The 17,758-nt window shown below is 44.3% G+C and overlaps 1 protein-coding gene across 1 annotated transcript in view; it reads left to right on the top strand.

Annotated features, from left to right (window-relative positions):
• The window catches only part of B4GALNT4 (beta-1,4-N-acetyl-galactosaminyltransferase 4), a 157,563-nt gene that overhangs the window by 75,192 nt on the left and 64,613 nt on the right, over positions 1-17,758 (top strand). Inside the window, exon 2 of the mRNA XM_035122823.2 lies at positions 7,781-7,896. Coding sequence (XP_034978714.2) covers positions 7,781-7,896 — 116 coding nt within the window. The remainder of the gene's footprint in view (positions 1-7,780; positions 7,897-17,758) is intronic.

The following is a 17,758-nucleotide window of genomic DNA, read 5'->3' as shown; positions in this document are numbered from 1 at the left end:
AGCGTACTTAACCCGAGATATGAGTGTAATTGGTTCTGGAAGTCCGTACTTAACCTGAAGCGTACTTAACCTGAAGCGAACTTTCCCATTGAAAGTAATGGAAAGTGGATTAATCCATTCCAGACGGTCCGCGGAGTACTTAAACTGAAACATACTTAACCCAAAGTATGAGTGTAATTGGTTCTGGAATTCCGTACTTAACCTGAAGCGAACTTTCCCATTGAAAGTAATGGAAAGTGGATTAATCCATTCCAGACGGGTCCGTGGAGTACTTAAACTGAAGTGTACTTAACCTGAAGCGAACTTTCCCATTGAAATAATGGAAAGTGAATTAATCCGTTCCAGACGGTCCGTGGAGTACTTAAACTGAAGCGTACTTAACCTGAAGCGAACTTTCCCATTGAAAGTAATGGAAAGTGCATTAATCTGTCCGCGGAGTACTCAACCTGAAGCGTACTTAACCCGAGATATGAGTGTAATTGGTTCTGGAAGTCCGTACTTAACCTGAAGCGTACTTAACCTGAAGCGAACTTTCCCATTGAAAGTAATGGAAAGTGGATTAATCCATTCCAGATGGGTCCGCGGAGTACTTAAACTGAAGCATAGTACTTAAACTGAGGTATGACTGTACTATTTTTTAGCTGGTTGGTTCACCAATTACAGCCACTCCTTTAAATGGTGATTTGGCTATCTATCATGAGGCATACTCTGGTACCTGGATTTTAGACTACTGGGGTAGCCTTTGAAGACTGTTTGGAAACTTTAATTAGCCAAAATGCAGCAGTGGGTTTTTAGGAGCATGTAATAACAGTGCTAAGATATCTTTGGCTTTTTCTTGGTTTCTGGGCAAAATTCAAAATACTGAATTTAATATTTTGCCCTAAATTGCCTTTGCCTAGCTTGCATTATACAACATCATCTCCTACACAGACCCTGGTACACTGAGGTCATCTCAAGAGGCCTTGCTCTGTGTTCCATCTATGTCAGAGTTTTCATTACTGACAACTAGGAGCAGGGCCTTTTCAGTAGTGGCATCTTCATTGCAAAACGTCTTCCCCAAAGAAGCACACTAAGCTAGCTCTATTTTCACTCTTAAAGGTTTGTATGAACTTTCCCCCTTCCCGGCAGGTCTCTTTGGGTGAAGCCTGGTTGGTTGTATGAGCTATCATTGCTGTTTGTCTCGGTTCTGCCAGCTTGTGTGTCGTTTTTACATTTATACAGTATGTGTAATTTATATGTTGCTTGGTTAAGTTTAATCTCTTTTTTGATACATTGTTGCTCTGAGGGTTTTCAGTAGCCATGTTCTATGGGTAACTGATGTGAAATCAAACAATTAAGAATCCATAATGGAGCTGCAGTCCAGTAGAACTTGGACCCTCTTTCTTAGGTCTGAAAAATATGAACGCCTTGTGTACATCCTTGATAAAACCTGATACAGATTTCAGAACCAGTTGTATATCTTTTGTGACTGAAAGAGAGTGACTCGGATGCTTGGGTGTGTATCTGTCTGGGGTGTACCTGCCACCCAAGACTTTCCTGGATCAGCAGTACCAGGCTGTAGGCCCCCAGTTGTGTTCAGTCCCTTCAACGCCAGAGGTGTCTTGTCTGTGCCAAATCGTAGGCAGAGATCAATACATGGAGTGGATAGGCCTTTTCAATCCACTTAGTGTGAGTGAGGGCTCTGTTTGCAGTGTCTTCCTCCCAGAAGCAATTTATTGAGTCCTTCCCGCCCTTCAAGTGTGGTAAATGTGAGTTTGAGCGATGGGAGCTCTCTGGTGAAGAGATTCGTATTACACAGGAGAGCAGTCTCCTGCCAATATACAATTAGGATCCGTCTGTGATGCCTGTAGCCCAGCCAAGTCCAGGTGTCCTAAGAAACCTCCTGGCTGCGTCCATCTGAGTCTAATCTGCTGCTGTGATTCGTCCTACCCTTTTGGGGAAACTCCTTAACATGAGTGTGCTCACAGTGCAATTTCTAAAAAAAAGTTTCATGGCTACATGGACACAGAGTTGACCTTGCCTTCGGCAAAGGTTAGGGGTGAGCAAGGGTCGTGCACTTATATCCATCATCCAAATTGTGCAGTGGATGTGTCAAGGGCATTCTACAGAGCACGCTGAAATGGATTCTGAATTCTACCTCTGATATTGACCTAGGAAAAATCCACCACAGGGAAAATATGTGTTTGAGCTTTGCAGGAGAATCTGCTGGGTTCATCCATATCTGGAGCTGGAGTCTCTGTGTCCAGGCAGCCGTTTTCTACACCGTTCCACACTGTGTGACTCAGCAGTAAGACAAAAATAGAACACAGAAAAAAGGTGTAAATCTGCAAGCTGTTGGGCATGACAGTCACTCTCTGCAGAGCTGTTCATTTGGGCAGAGAGTGCCATGCTGGTCCATGTCTGGGTTCTTTGGACAGATTGGGAGAGTCTGCTGAGGCTCTGCTATAATTCTCAGAGCCTGCAGTTACTGCATACTCTGAACTGAACACACAAACTTCAGGAAGACCTTTGGGGAAAACATCTTTTCAGTATGATCCTAAGCACGTTTACTCAGAAGCAATTCCCACTGAGCTCAATGGTATTTCCTAATACAGTGCTGATAATTGCAGCCTTGGAGGTCAGATCATTTTTTACATCCCTCTTTGTCTCCTCAGTTTATAGGAGTAAACCTGGTTTCTGAAGTTCAAGCTTTAACTGTCTTGGAATGAGCCATGGGATGATGTTCGTTTGGACAATAGTTGTTTTCCCTGTCTTTCTTCAGTTCCTATAATTTAATGACGTTCACTTTGCACCCTTGGCAATTCCCTTCTGTGGCTCTTCTTGAAACCTGAAACTTTATAGGATCGAGGACAGTGGTGGTGCCTGTGGCACAAGGAGAAAAATAATAACCTAACCAAGTTGCGAATATGCTACCTGTTATGTTTCAGGGCCCATGGATACAATATTTGTGCTCTTGTATTCGTTTAAAACTTCAAATCATATGCATTGGAAAATACCTTTAGTGGTCATCTACACACATATACCCTGCTCAGTGCTGCAATCTTGAAAATACAACACCCCAGTTTCTGCTAAAATATCTCCCATGAAGGTGAGGCCATATCTATAAACAGCTCTTACATTTCTCCAAATCTTCCTCTGAAATGAGCTTCATTGTGGTTTCCACCCACCCACTAGTTGTACTGCCCTCTGGAGCTATAGAAAAAGCCCATCTTCTACATGACACCACTTCATATACTTGTAGGCAGCTGTTACATCTCCCTGAAATCTTGTCTTCTTCAGGATAAAGGTAAAGGTAAAGGTACCCCTGACCGTTAGGTCCAGGCATGGACAACTCTGGGGTTGCACACTCATCTTGCTCTATTGCCGAGGGAGCCAGCGTTTGTCCGCAGACAGCTTCAGAGAGCCAGTGTGGTGTAGTGGTTAAGAGCGGTAGACTCGTAATCTGGGGAACCAGTCTCGTGTCTCCGCTCCTCCACATGCAGCTGCTGGGTGACCTTGGGCTAGTTATACTTCTTTGAAGTCTCTCAGCCCCACTCACCTCACAGAGTGTTTGTTGTGGAGGAGAAAGGGAAAGGAGAATGTTAGTGGCTTTGAGACTCCTTTGGGTAGTGATAAAGCGGGATATCAAATCCAAAATCTTCTTCTTCTTCCGGGTCATGTGGCCGGCATGACAAAGCCGCTTCTGGCGAACCAGAGCAACGCATGGAAGCGCCGTTTACCTTCCCCAAATGGGTTTTAAAGCTAATGACAGTCCCAGTTGTGATCTGTTGCATCGTGCTTTATAACTCAATGGAAATAATTTTCCTTCATCTATAAAAATGTGGGAGCGATAGGCATTGCAAAAGCATCCCGAAGTAATTGGGAGTTTTGCGTTTAAGAAACTCTTTATGGCCATGTGCCCTGAGAACATTGTGACTGAATCCCATTCCAGAAAAGCACATTGCTCCAGTGCTATATTAAGTGTAAACAATTAAGAAAAACCCTCTCCTAATAAGTGGTAATGCCCCTTCCTGCCTCAGCTGCCTTTGGTAGGAATAATTCAGACTAGGAACCAGTCTCTTTCAAAACTAAATTCCCATTTTGTTGGGCCCAAATTAACAAGTGTCATTAAGCTTTGAGTCCCATGCTTGATTAGCTGAGGTGCCCAAAGGAAAAAAAATCACCCACCAAAGTGTCATTTTGAGATATACAGGCTTTTTTGTGTTTATCTCAGATCACCCATCCAGAAAAAGGCTGCCCATCAATTTGATAATGAGTTGATATTATGCTGCCTTTTATCCCAGCATTTAAGTCTTTAATGCTGAGCTATAGTACAGAAGTTGACATTGTTTTGATTTATTTTCTGAATTGACCATTTGCTAACCCCGCCCCCCCTCTCACCTATGAAATAACATTCTTTGGTCAAATGTTCTATAGTCTGGTGCAACTGAAGAAGAGTTGATACTGATTTGAGGAAGAAAAGACCACACAGTGTCCCTATGAAAAAGATCTGTATCTTGGTAGAAGAAATAGGTGTTTGGGGTTTTTGTGATATGTATGTCTATTCCTGTGCATAGGCCCTTGCCAAACACACACACACACACACACACCACAGACACCACTTTCAGAGAAACTATAAGATTCTGTATTAAAGACGTACTCAACCTACCTGGGGTGAGTAGGGGACATATGCATCTCACATCAAGCTTTATTTGAGTACAATGCCCCCCCCCCGGAATACAATTGTCTAGTATAATTGACATCAGTTTATCATTGTGTAAACAAAGACAACAAAACTCTAAACGCTCCCTCACTCTTCTGAAGCTTTGATCTCATGACTCCACCTAATATTTCAGCCCTTTTTTAATTGCACCCCAATCTGTGCCATGAAGGCCTAAGAAAGACACGTTACTCCTAAGAGACAGGTCATGTACAAGAGACTACTGTATATTGTGGAGCATCAGCCAAAGGAAAGGTAAAGGGCTGCTAGAGGATGTGAGGCTCTGCCAGTGTTGCACGGTGTTCGTGCTCTCTCTGTCACTGAGCACATGGCCATGTGTTGGAAAGGAGTTTGTAGCAGTCTGTGCTCTGGCTGGAGTTTATCCTTGCTCTTATGTAACAGTTGCTTTAGATATAATTAAACATGACACTGATGAGCCAAGCAAGCTGCTTAGCATAATGTAATGAAGGAGCCTTTTGCAAAAACAGTGCCTCCCCGCCCCCCGCCCCCCGAGTCAGGGCAAGTTCGCCTAACTGCAAGCTATCTGCTTCTGAGATCTGGTGCCAGGGCAACCCCTTCCTGCGGACTTGCACCCAACCTCTGAACGAGACATTCCCCTCTTCTCCATGCACCTTGAATCTCAGACAACTTGTAGTGCTGGGCCTCCGATTCAAAATGGCTCCTTGCAAAAAGGGGCACAGAGGTGGGCAGCAGCATCTTCCATTCAAATGGGCACCAGGGAATCCTGACTAAACTTGCCAGGATGAGGGTGGGGGTGAGGAGTACTACACCAGAGGGGTAATATAGATAGTGCACGAGGGACTTGGTGGGGTGGTGGGGTCGCTGCAGAATGAAGCTTTCGTTCCTTTGTGCTCTTCAGCCTCTTGTTCTGCTAGAATTGTAGTGGAAGGTAGGAGTGATTATCCACTGTCTGCATTATGATTGGGCAAACAAATGATATCAGCTAGGAAGTGTTTTGGTAGTTTTAATTGGTCAGTAAATGCCTATAAGCGCTGTTCCTCTTTCATGTCCCATTACTCTGGCGCCAGTCTCTTTGTAAAGAAAGCCTGGTGCGATGAATGAGATCTCCTAATTTGTACAGGTGTTTTTACTGATCTGTTCTGGCATTTCACAAATGCCCGTGGGGAGCAGGGAGCTGGTTTCCGCCCGGAAGGGGCTGCTTGTGTAGCTAGCACATAGCAGCTTAGGCACATATGTTGTTGCACCGACATAGTCTGGTATGGAAGATTGGAATACCACTACTCAGTGCACTAAGCAGCAGATGTTTACATGAAGTTGATGATGGTATCATGATTTCTCATTAATAATTGCAGTGTCTGTAATCCCTCCAGATGGGCTCGTTTAGCTGCTAGGATTCAGGGCTTCATATCCCTGTACCTAGGAATGCAAGAAAGCTTATGAGAAAATGAAGCCAGGAATGTTAATTGGGGCAATATACTAATGAAAATGTTACAACAAGGGTTTGATGCTTGCTACCCTGTTTCTCATATTTTAAGACATACCCATAAAATAAGCCATAGCAGGATTTTTTAGCATTCAAGGAATATAAGCCATACCCCGAAAATAAGACATAGTGATAGGCGCAGCAGCAATGCCGGCCGCGGCAGGAGGAGGAGGAAAAAAAATAAGACATCCCTTGAAAATAAGCCATAGTGTGTTTTTTTGAGGGAAAAATAAATATAAGACATGTCTTATAATATGAGAAACACGGTATCTGAGTGAATAGCACTTTATTTCGTATGATAGGAAAACTTTCTCCCTATTTTCTGCTGCTAGTGGCCTTCCAAAGCTGTCACTGGGGCTTTCCCAGTCTTATTACTGTACTCACACAATATTCCAGCTGCCCCCCAGTTGGAGACTGGGAAGCTTTGCTGCAGGGAATCTGGGCTCACTATGCATCTCTCTCAATCTTTCCCTGCCCTTTTGTAATCAGGAGAGATGTGCCCTCCTGCGCTGGAAATGCACAACCTTCAGATAATTTTTTTAAAAACCCTCAAAATAAAATTTAAGTAGATTAATGCAGTGGTGGTGCATTGTTGAGTAAGAAAAATAAGCATGTTTATAACCTGCTTTCTAAAAAAACAGTATATTATGGGGAACACTGAACCACTGAACAACTGGCTTCATGCTCCGGCACTGGGGGCGGGGCTGGCGCACGTTCTGGGGGCGGGGTGGGCAGCGACCATGGCGCCCTCAGGATCGCGCTGCCTGGGGCGGAGCGCCCCCATCACCCCTCCCTTCCTACGTCCCTGCACTGAACCTTTCAGAAATTTGGGGAGAAACAAACAACCATATGAGAGAGAGAGTGTATGCGTTAAAGGTCACAAGATTGTGTAAGCTTTGAGGGTGAGGGTCACTAATGAAGTTTATAGGCAGTAGGCAAAATAAGGAGCCATGGCATTTGTTCAAGAGCACTGTACACAGACCTTGGAATAACCTTCTCTACCTGAGGAGAAATAATAATAATAAAAAAACAGTTTCCCAGTGAGAAACTGGTATAGTTGGAGTACTGAAGAAAATGTGAAATCCCCATAACAAAGGTTCTGCTTTGAGGAAGAAGATACCAAAACTCAAAATACCAAATGGTGGCACTTTACTGCAATATAAATTGACCACCTGGAAAGGTATTGAGATAGCCGAAGGTGATTAGTGACCCAAGTACTGGAGGCATTTTCAAGAATTGTCAGGTTTAAAACAAAAGAACCCCAACAACTCCAAAACCTGTTTAGTCCTGTATCTGTTTATGTCAGAAACAGAGGGCATAAATGTGGGCTGCTAGATCATGACCTGGTTACTTTCAGAATCCTCCCTTGAGCATAGCTGCCAAGTTATCCCTTATTTTAAGGGATTTTCCCTTATGCTGAATAGGCTTCCTCGCGAGAAAAGGGAAAACTTGGCAGCTATGTCCCTTGAGACATGAGGCACACGAGCTCTTCTAACTTCTGAACCTGAAGTATAGAGCTGCTGCCTTTTGATGGCTGTGGGGTATGGGTTGGTAGGGGCCATGGCTTCTCTGCTGTCCTCTCATGCCCTACGGTGCATCGGCTTTTTCTTTTGCAGATGGTGAGCGACTGGGCGAGGTGACAGACCCTGGCAGGCATGCGGCGGGGGCCCATGCATCCTCTCCTCAGAGGAAGGCTGAGGACTCCAGCGAGAGCCAGGAGGACGAGCAGATGGTAATCTCACTTGTGCCGGGCTTCTTGCTTTCTGTGTTTTGTGTGCTAATTAGAAAATAAGTTTCCTAACAGTTTTTGTTTGGGAGATGGAGATATCTCTGCCACATCACTGTGATTACTCTGCATACTAGAAGGGCAGTGGAGGAAATGCAGTGGTTCCTAATCCTAGGTACTTAGAGCATATTATGTCACACAACCAATAGGTGAGCAGGGCAGTCTTGAGCAGGTCGTGCGCCCTGGTGCTGAGGGGCGGAGGTCACTCGCAGGGCGCAGCATGGTTTCCACGTGGTTTTGCCGCGCAGCGCCCTGCCTACTGGCCCGGCGCCCTGGCGCACCGCGCCACCAGATGTCTACCTATAGCCGGCCCTGCAGGTGAGGGTGGTTTGCACAGAGGCCTGGTGGACCTAATTAGGCCTTTGAGCTGGAGGTCTACCACCACTGCAGTAGAGGAAGGGGCAAGGTGTTGTCTCTGATGTCATGCTGAGTTTCTCTGAAGTTCTGTGTCACTGTGTGGATGAGACCCCCACCTGTCCTCTCCTCTTCTGAGCTTGGCGGTAGTGGGGGCTTCTCTTTCATGGTATTGGGAGCAACTTCATAGATGAGGTCTCTCACACACACACCCCGCCAAGCTTTAAGCTGTAAGGACCTCACAGGCATGCCTAGGACAAGGTCAGTGAGAGACTCCTTGTTTTTCTCTGGAGCCTGAAGGGGCTCTCCCTGACCTCATATTGTCCTTGAAGATGGTAGAAAGTCTTTGAGGTATTTATCTACTTCCTAAGCATCTCCAAAGCCCATGCAACAGGGAGGAACAGCCCGCCCACCCTGGCACACCTCTAGTCTCGGGAAAAGGCCACAGGTTGTTACTAGGTTAAAACATGCACTTACCATTGGTGAGCTGCCACACACACTTGCAGGCACTTGTCAGTTTCTTACCTGGGGATTATAGACTAGATGCAAACATACCTTTGGATGTGAGGCACTGATCTGTTCTTTGAAGGCCTGGGACAGGGTGTTTGCTCTATTGATTAGACTGTTATTCTAACCCAAAGGCAGGGGGTGGCTTAGATATATTTTTCAGTCTGTTACATATAATTCAATACACCCGGACATTAAACATTAAACATTAAAATTAAAACATTAAAAATCTCTCTAGGAAACCACCTTAACGTTATCGTTTTTTCCAGCGTGCTATGTCACACCCCATTTTCACCGTTTCCCATATTGTTCCCTTGCCTTTCTCCCATGGAATTTCCTCCATTGCTGCAACCCATATTTTCTCCTGGCTTGGGGATCTAGGGGCAGGAACAAAAACCTATTGAAGACGGATCAATGGGGCAGGGGTCTGCTGTCACTGACAGTTAACATAAGGTAGGGTCAAGATAAATAGTGACACTAGCTATACATATATATATATATAAAGCAGTCCCTGCTGCGTAGGGCCTCGGTGATGCTCAGTATTGTGGCCACAGAATGTGTCCTTTGGTAAATATCACTGTGAATGTAAAGGGCCTAGATTGCCACACATAGAGCATTGTTATGAGTCTCTTTTTGCTTGAGCGTGATTGCCCTTTGAGCAGTGATTCATTGGAGCTGGCATTTCTTCGTAGGGTAAAAGGGAGATATTGGCAGAGCTGCTATGTTAGCTCCCCTGTAATGTTGGTTATTATGCATTCATTGTCCCTTTAGGGCAATATATTGCTTTATGATTCAGACATTGGCTGTTCCCAGCATTGGGCCAGTTTCCCCAGGCAGGTTGTGTACGACAAGAGGTTCATGTATGTGGAAGGGAAACGGCATGTGTCACCACCTGCCCTTTGTGCTCCCCTCATTTCGGTAGTGGTGAATATGGGAGGTCTTAGCACCTTCAGAACAGAGGAGGAAATAACGACAACACTGGACTCAAAATAATGCAGAACAATTAGCGTAAGCTGAGGAGATTGCGTTATGTTACACACCCACGTACATGACACAAATGCTAATTGAGTCCTGTGCAGAGGCAATAAATCATAACATTTAACAATATGTTGATTATATAGAGACTGGGGAAGAGTAGGACTTAAAGAGAATATATGTGTTCATGCAGAGGCAAACACATTTTACTGTTGCAGCCTAATTTTCTGGAGATCGGTATGAGGCACTTCAGGCAAAGGCAGAGTCTTCTCTCTTGCTAGAAACACAACCATTTTTGTTGACCCTATTTGTGGCCCCCACACTTTGGTAGAAGTCTTGAAGAACAAGGCTTTAAAATATGAATCTGCTTAGGTATTCCAACATATGTATACCTTATATATTGGCTTTTCATAACACCTGGAATTTTATTTTCATTCTGGGTGGTGGTATTTTTTTTTAAAAAAAGAACTGGGATAGTGGTGAAATCAATGCTTTCCAGGTTTTCCTCCCCATTGTTCCTCTGTTTTATTTTTTCTATTTCTATATGCATTTTTATTTGTTACACTTATCACTTTTACTGTATTTTCTATGTGTTCATGTTAATAAAAATAAATAAGAAAGAAAGAAATCAATGAGGGGGTGGATGATAGGAAGAGAGCACAGTAAGTGTGTTTCCAGAATTCATAACCATAAAGGGTAAATTCATTTACTTATACAAATTTTCCTCTCTAACAATAGTCCCAACCCTTTAACCACCCACCCTGAAAACCCTCCCATTCATCTAATTAAAAGCCTGATGGAACAAAAACTCCTGATTCTTGTTTCACATTTTTACAGTGGCGACTTCCCATATCATGCCTGTAGACCAAATGCAGTCATGCAAAGCATGAGAAGTGAACTACACATCCAGAAGTTTCACACTGCACAGCCCTCCTTGGACTGTACTAATTCAAGTTGCAGATGGAGTGATTGCATGTTCAAGTGCTTTTCCATGTAAAAACAGCAACAAGAACAACAAACTGACAACCAAAATGAAATAAACAAAACACTTCCTCCATGAAGAAAACCTGTATGTCGGAGAAGGATGGTTTGGCATAGCCTCACTTCTTCATCAAATGCTCGTTTTCTATGTGCCAGAGAGAGCTTTTATGTGGGTAGCATTCCAATATGCAGTACCCTCCCTCTCTGCATTCTGAATTTGTGCAAATTTAAGGAAGTCATATTTCAGGATATTTCTGAACATGTTGGCTGAGAGGTTCTCTTAATACTTCACGCTTGTTTAGATGTATACAAAAACCATTTTTATTTTCCAATTACATTGCATTTTGCTACACAAGGGAGAGTAATTGTTAGAGAGAATAGCAGCCATATGGATCGTTTGAGGCCCATTTTAAAGCCATTGTGCTGAACAAAATTCAAGGAGATAATTCAATGTTAATTTGTTTTCGTCCCTTCTTCCTGGGTGTAAGTAACACATTGTGCTACAGGACACCCTTCTGTTGTAATTTGGCTTGTCTGCCCTTCCTTACAGCCCTTGTTCATTACAAAACACAAGCTTTGCAATGTTTATGCTCCTCTGTGGGTTCTGGGAGAACAGTGGGGAGGGGAGTTGGTCACAGCAGGAGGGGGAGACTCCTTGGCTTCTTCAGCAGCCTGCCTAATCTCGGCCTCTCAGCTTCCCTCCTCTCCAGCCTCTGCTTCTGTGTCTGTTTCTGGAGTGCTCTCTGCCATAGATCTTCCTGCTCACTAAACCCTGTTGCCTCTTCAGCTTCTGATACCTCCTTGGGGTTCGCTAGCTGGTGCCTCCCGCCACTCCTCTGCATCCAGCTAGCCCATGACATTTCCTTGGCGAAAGATTGCTCTAGAGCTGCAAACCAAGGGGAAGCTTGCTGGACTCCAGTTCCCTAAGCATGGCTGCTTCACCCAAAGATCATAAAAGGAAAATGAAGGACAATACATTTGTTTTTTCGCTAAAAGGTTAGGAACTGGCCTGTTGAAAGTATAGCAAGTAGCTAATAAGTGAAAGAGAAATAATCCACGAATTGTTCTCTTCATTGTTTAGTAACAATTATTTATGCTTTCAGTGTCTCACATTCCTCTGTGCTCAGGAGCTAAGAGTCTCTTATCCAGCACTGCTAACTGGAACATTTTCAAAACTACTGTCACATTAATAAAATAAATAATTTTTTACCGGCACCAGTGCTTCTGTAGCATACAAAGCAAATGAGAAATAAGGTTGCTAAATGCTGGATAGGCCCTTGTGAAACCCTTCGCTGCCTGCTTGGGTTTTTGCCACCCCAAATACTACTTTGGTGATGTTCCCAGACTTAGCTGCTTTATTGCTGACTCCAGATCATGTAGGTTAGATAGCACTGGTCTGCAATACAGATCTCAGTATTTCACTCCATTGCAGGAATTATTTATATCACCACTTACATAGCTGCACTCATACTGTGGGTGAGGGATTGCTCCAAAATTACTGTGCCTATCTTTCACCCACAGGTAGAATGAACTGCATGCAGCCATTTACACAGCCCTGATGCCTGGCTACAGAGGGCTAGTTTTTTTGTTTAGAAGTTTGAGGTAATGAATATATCTGAATCCCAACGAGAGTAAGAAAAGCTGTTCCAAGGCAGCCAGATAGAGAAATGAGGCTGGGGAGAACCAAGGCAGTGGCTGATAATAAATGCTGTAAACAAAAGGGAGCCCATTAGGATGCACAGTGTTAAAGAAATAATTAGCCAACTTTGTCGAAGTGAGCTAATTAAAGCCCCAGAGGAAAGGAACACAATGCCCTCTGAAGGCATTATTAGGGAGACAACATAATAGCGCTGTGATTGTTTTAAAAAGGAAGAATTTCTTCCGCTGCTGCTTTGGCATCTTAGCTGTTAACTATGTACAAAGTTTGTCTCAAGAAGCTGCTGAGTTTGAAGATGTGGGGGGGGGGGACTTGCCACTGGGAGCCACATTTGTGCTTCTTGAAAGGAGGGGTGTCTTGTTTCCCTCTTCCAGACATGGCATATTTTAACAGCTCCTCCCACTAGCATTGTGGGGAGGGGGGAGATGGCTGCACACATGCATGGCTTTCTGTGGTACCAATCCCACAGGGCCAATCCTGACTCCTCACCAAGGGACCAGAGCAGCAACCTCAGGCTAGCAGTTTAAAAACCCTTTTTTCTCACAATCTTCTTGGTACGCAGTTTGCAGCTGGGTCTCAAAATGTGAAGGACAGCACAGATTTGATAGAAGCTGAATAAATCAACTTTTTCACACACACACACACACCCTTTTCTTAGTGTGCCTGAAGCAGTGGCAGATTAAAGGGCCTCTGTGTTCTTCAGCAGAAAAGACCAAAAGGTTCTTCTCTTACAGCTGCAAAGAGAAATTTGGGGGTTGGGGGTGGGAGAAAGAGAGCACTCTGTTGAAGGAGCTATGGCCAGTCCAGGCAGTTTCTCCGTGCCACAGCTATTATAAATGTGTTTCTCACAAAGGCCCCCGCAAATTAATGCTTCACAGAATTTTGTAATGGTAGGGTAAAAGTTTCCATCTCTCTCTCTCTGATGTTGTATTTGTTTTGGACCCATGGAAAAAATTTCAAGGTTTGCTTCTTGAAGCAGAGTGCACTTTCCCCACTTCCTGAATATATAGAGGAAGCTATTCAGAGCTAGGCTACTCTGATCCAAGTAAATTCTCAGGTTTTGTGGGAATCCAGCTTTGTTTGTTTAAGAGGGAGGGGCAAAGGCAAGGGGAGCAGCTGCCGTTTGCTCTTGAAGGCTGAGGTTTTCTGTTTTGGAACATAGTGTAGCTTTCCCTGACCTGGTGCCCTCTAGAGGTTTGGAACTACAATTCCCAGCAGTCTTACCTAGCTCAACACTGCTGGCTGGACTGATGAAGCCATAGCCCCAACCATTTGGAGGACATCAGGTTGGCATTAACAGGTTTGCTTGGCCCAGCTCAGTCTTCTCTTGTAGAGCTTGTCAATTCTGGCCTCGACTTTCCAGATATTGAGTGATAAATACACAGTTGTTATTCATTTGTTGCCAGAGATCCAAAGTTTCCCCCCTTCCTTCTCAGCTTGTCCATCTGTTATGTGGATGCTGCAGTATTTTGTCCTTAAAACAGTACAAGGCGCTCTCTCTCTCTCTCTCTCTCTTCTCTATCTCCAGCTAGTATTTCCATACCTTATGGGTTCAGCTAGCGCATAGCATGTGTCATCTGTACAGTGATTATGCAAATACTATGGGCACCTATTTGCAGATCTGATGAGTCACACGCACACCGCCACAACTTTGAAGGTGTGTGTGTGTGTGTGTGTGTGTGTGTGTGTGTGTGTTTTTATTCTTACAAGGATTCCCAATCAGAAGAGAAAACCAAGCGAACATCAGCAGAACCACATCCCTGCAATGCATTCCCATTTTTAAAAGACAATATCAGCTTATCCTGTTTAAACACACACACACACACACACACACACACACACACACACACACACACATTCCTGGTGGTCTTCTTTGCACGAAGGCAACCCCCCCCCCCGCTTTGTTTCATGGAAACAGGATACCTAGTTACGCCAGTGCTGAATCCATGATGGCACTATTCCCCCACCCCCACCCTATTGTCTCTTGTGCCAATAGCAAATGGGTTTCACAGGCATACTATAAGGCAGGAAAAGAGAAGGGATGCACAGATAGTTCGATTACTGGAACTTCTCTGGCCTCCGGGAAGTGCCAGACAATTCACCCAGGCTTCACACTTTGTTCTTTGCCTGTGTGGTCTATAATTAAATGTGCTCCATAGGCCAATGGCTCAAGTCCCTGTCCCCACCGCAGACTATGAGGTGGACTGGAGAGAGCTGCTGTTGCTTTCAAACATTTCCTCCAGTTGGCCTTCTTCATAGCTCTAAAAGCCACCCTTGCAGCAACCAGTGTAAACAGTTGATGGTCCTACAGCCCACACCCAGTGAGCAAGGGCATGAAGTCAGTTGTTCTTATTAACTGAATAACCTGCAGCTGTAGGCTTGGTATGTGTGTTAAAGGGATGGCATGAGTGGTTCCAGCACAGTTCTCTCTCTCTCTCTCTCTCTCTCTCTCTCTCTCTGTTAATTTGCTCCATGGCAGAATTGTAGCCCACTTTCCACTGGAACAACAGGGGCAGTAAGGGCTTCCTTGACACAACTGGATTAGTCTGTTAATGGTACAAATGGCATCCTGGCAGTGTCTGCTGAAAGCCGATGTAGGAGTTCATAAAGCTTTTTTGCTTAGAGGTAGCCGTGTGTGGGAATCTACAATTGTGCTCCTTCCACTCCAGAGCATTTCTAAAGTCATCTAATGTACAGAGTGTCTCTGAAATAAAAATCAATAGAAACTTTTGCATCCAAAAATGGGGTTACTTTGTTCCCTGGAGGGTTTATTTCTACACACTGCTCAAAAATGACAGGGCCTTCAACAAAAGAACCATTTCTGCTTCTCTTAACATTTCTGCTTATCGAACGACATGCTTTTAAGCTGGACCTACTTCTGCCTTGATATAATATCAAAGACACCTTCTATCTAGGCCTCTGTGTTTCTTCTGCCAGCAGGCCACTGAAATCAGGGGCACCGAAAGCTCACGAGGAGCAGAGGTCAAAGACAAGGTGTCAGTGCAAAGGACCCAGCCTGCGACCTTAACCACCAGTGGCTTCTTGCTGAGAGTTCAAAAGGTTTCAACATTAAGGGCAGGCCCATGGCTAATTTCAGTCACAAAGCATTTCTCTTAGCAGGAAGAGCTCATTGGTATTCACCTGTGGTGTAAGGAATAAGGATGGGCCATTGCTAGAAACTTGCTAGAACATACACCCTGAGGATACGGCCCGCAACTGAGAGACACAGTCAGGATTAGAACAGCTCCTTGCAACATGAATGATGCATTGATTCGGAATGCCTTGCCTGGCAACCCCTTTATGCTGACTGTGAGTTCCTTGGCAGGAGAATAGAATACAGCTTTAAGAAATAGAACTGTTGATATTAGCATGAAAATTACCTGATCTGTGTCATGTTGAGTTTGGTCTCAGTAATGTCTCAGAAAACTAAATTCTGTAGACTTCCAGGTCTATTTTTATCTTATTTTGAAAAGATACCAAGTTAACCAGGGTTTTCCATATAGTCCTTTTGTGATTTTTGTACTACCGGTACAGTTAATTCTAAACCAGGCATCCCCAAACTTCGGCCCTCCAGATGTTTTGGACTACAATTCCCATCTTCCCCGACCATTGGTCCTGTTAGCCAGGGATCATGGGAGTTGTAGGCCAAAACATCTGGAGGGCCGCAGTTTGGGGATGCCTGTAATCTAAACCGACCTTCCCCAACATGGTAATGTTTTGGACTACAGCTCCCATCAGTCATAGCCAGCATGGCCATGGTACTTTGGGCTGATGGGCATTGTAGTCAAAAACTTCTGGAAAGTAGTAGATATGGGTAAATATGGTTGACAAGGTCAAATGAGATATGCTCTAGTTGCAGAGAAATGAACTGCAAACATTTGAATTGGGCTGAATCTAACCACCAGAGGGCAGTAGTTTGCTCATGCTAGACTAAAAAAAGCAATCATTTTGTTTGTTTTTTAATTTTTTTTAATAAGAAAAACACCATTTAATTTTAAAAAGAAAATTCTTTCCAGCCAGTTTTATCAATGAGATGAGATTTGTAAAGAACCTGACACATTAAGGCTGCCGTTCTAAACATACTTTTTAGGGAGCCAGACCTTACTGAGCACAGTGGCACTTGCTCTGAGTAAGATTGCCCTGCAAGTATTAAAAAATACATACTAATTCCAGTCCCACCTCGTTTGAATACCAGATGCCCTGCGTACCACATGGTGCATACTTGTTGAGGAAGGGAAAGGTGCTCAATGTATAGTGTAGGAGCAGCCAGAGAGATACTGAGCTGTATTCACAATAGCACTAAAGAGAGCATTCTATCAGTGCAAGGATTTCTCCTTGTATGACCAAACATTTTCCGCTCCCCCCCCTCGTTTGCCCCCTAAACCTGTGGGCATTTCCCCAACCTTCTGGAGCAGATCTGGAGATGGCACAGGGCACACACAGTGGGGGGAGAAGAAAGGGAGACACCCTATTGTGCTAGTGCTCATCCTTGTACTAATGCAACTGTTTAGCTTCATCCTGCCAAAATCCCACCCACATGAGCAGTGCCAGTTGCCATAAGAGCTGTTACCTGCTGAAGCAAATGGCAAGGGGGTATATCTTCCACCAAGCTTTTTAATGTGTACACACATCAGTGTTTGGGTATATGAGCTTCCCTCCTATCTCAAAGTGACACAGAAAGCCACAGTCTTTTTGGTGAGTGGCAATGCTTGCTTTGCGTTTGCAGGTGCTCCACAGTGTGTGTTTCCTTGACTATTTTCCTAGCAACTTTTGCATGCATCTGGGACAGGTCTGCTAAAAGCTTCACTGCCTCCGTCGTAGGTGAAACATCCACTTGTCTGACCTCATTGATAGCCTTGCACAGAATAGTTTTATTGAGAGAAAAAGCTACCTGCAAGGCTTCCTTTCTGCTGAGGGGAAATCTGGTTAGTTTTATAATCTGTTGGAGAAAGGGCCTGCAACTGCTTGGAGGCTGAACCGTCTCTTTAAGCCCTTCTGAGGAAACAGGACTGGTTTTGCCACAAGAAGCCCCACAGACCCCGCATACTAATCTTGGCTGTTAATAAGCTTTTACTGTTTCATTTTTATTATTTCCCAGAGAGAGGCTTAGGAATTACTTCAGCCTACTCCACAAGCAGCACAGTGAAATAATGTGTGTATTTCCCTCTTTCCTTATTTATTACATAAAGGTGAGCTGCAGACTAATCCATCTCTATTGTGAGAGACAAACCCAGAATTGGATTAATATAGAATCCTTTAAAAAAAAGAAGGGAGACCCAGGAGGGCATTTTGCCTCCCTGCATGTGCCAATCTCTTTTAGTAAGCGGAGGTTGG

Source organism: Zootoca vivipara, chromosome 1 (genome assembly GCF_963506605.1).
Source record: "Zootoca vivipara chromosome 1, rZooViv1.1, whole genome shotgun sequence".
NCBI lineage: Eukaryota > Metazoa > Chordata > Lepidosauria > Squamata > Lacertidae > Zootoca > Zootoca vivipara.
This window is presented reverse-complemented; position numbering and strand designations above follow the sequence as displayed.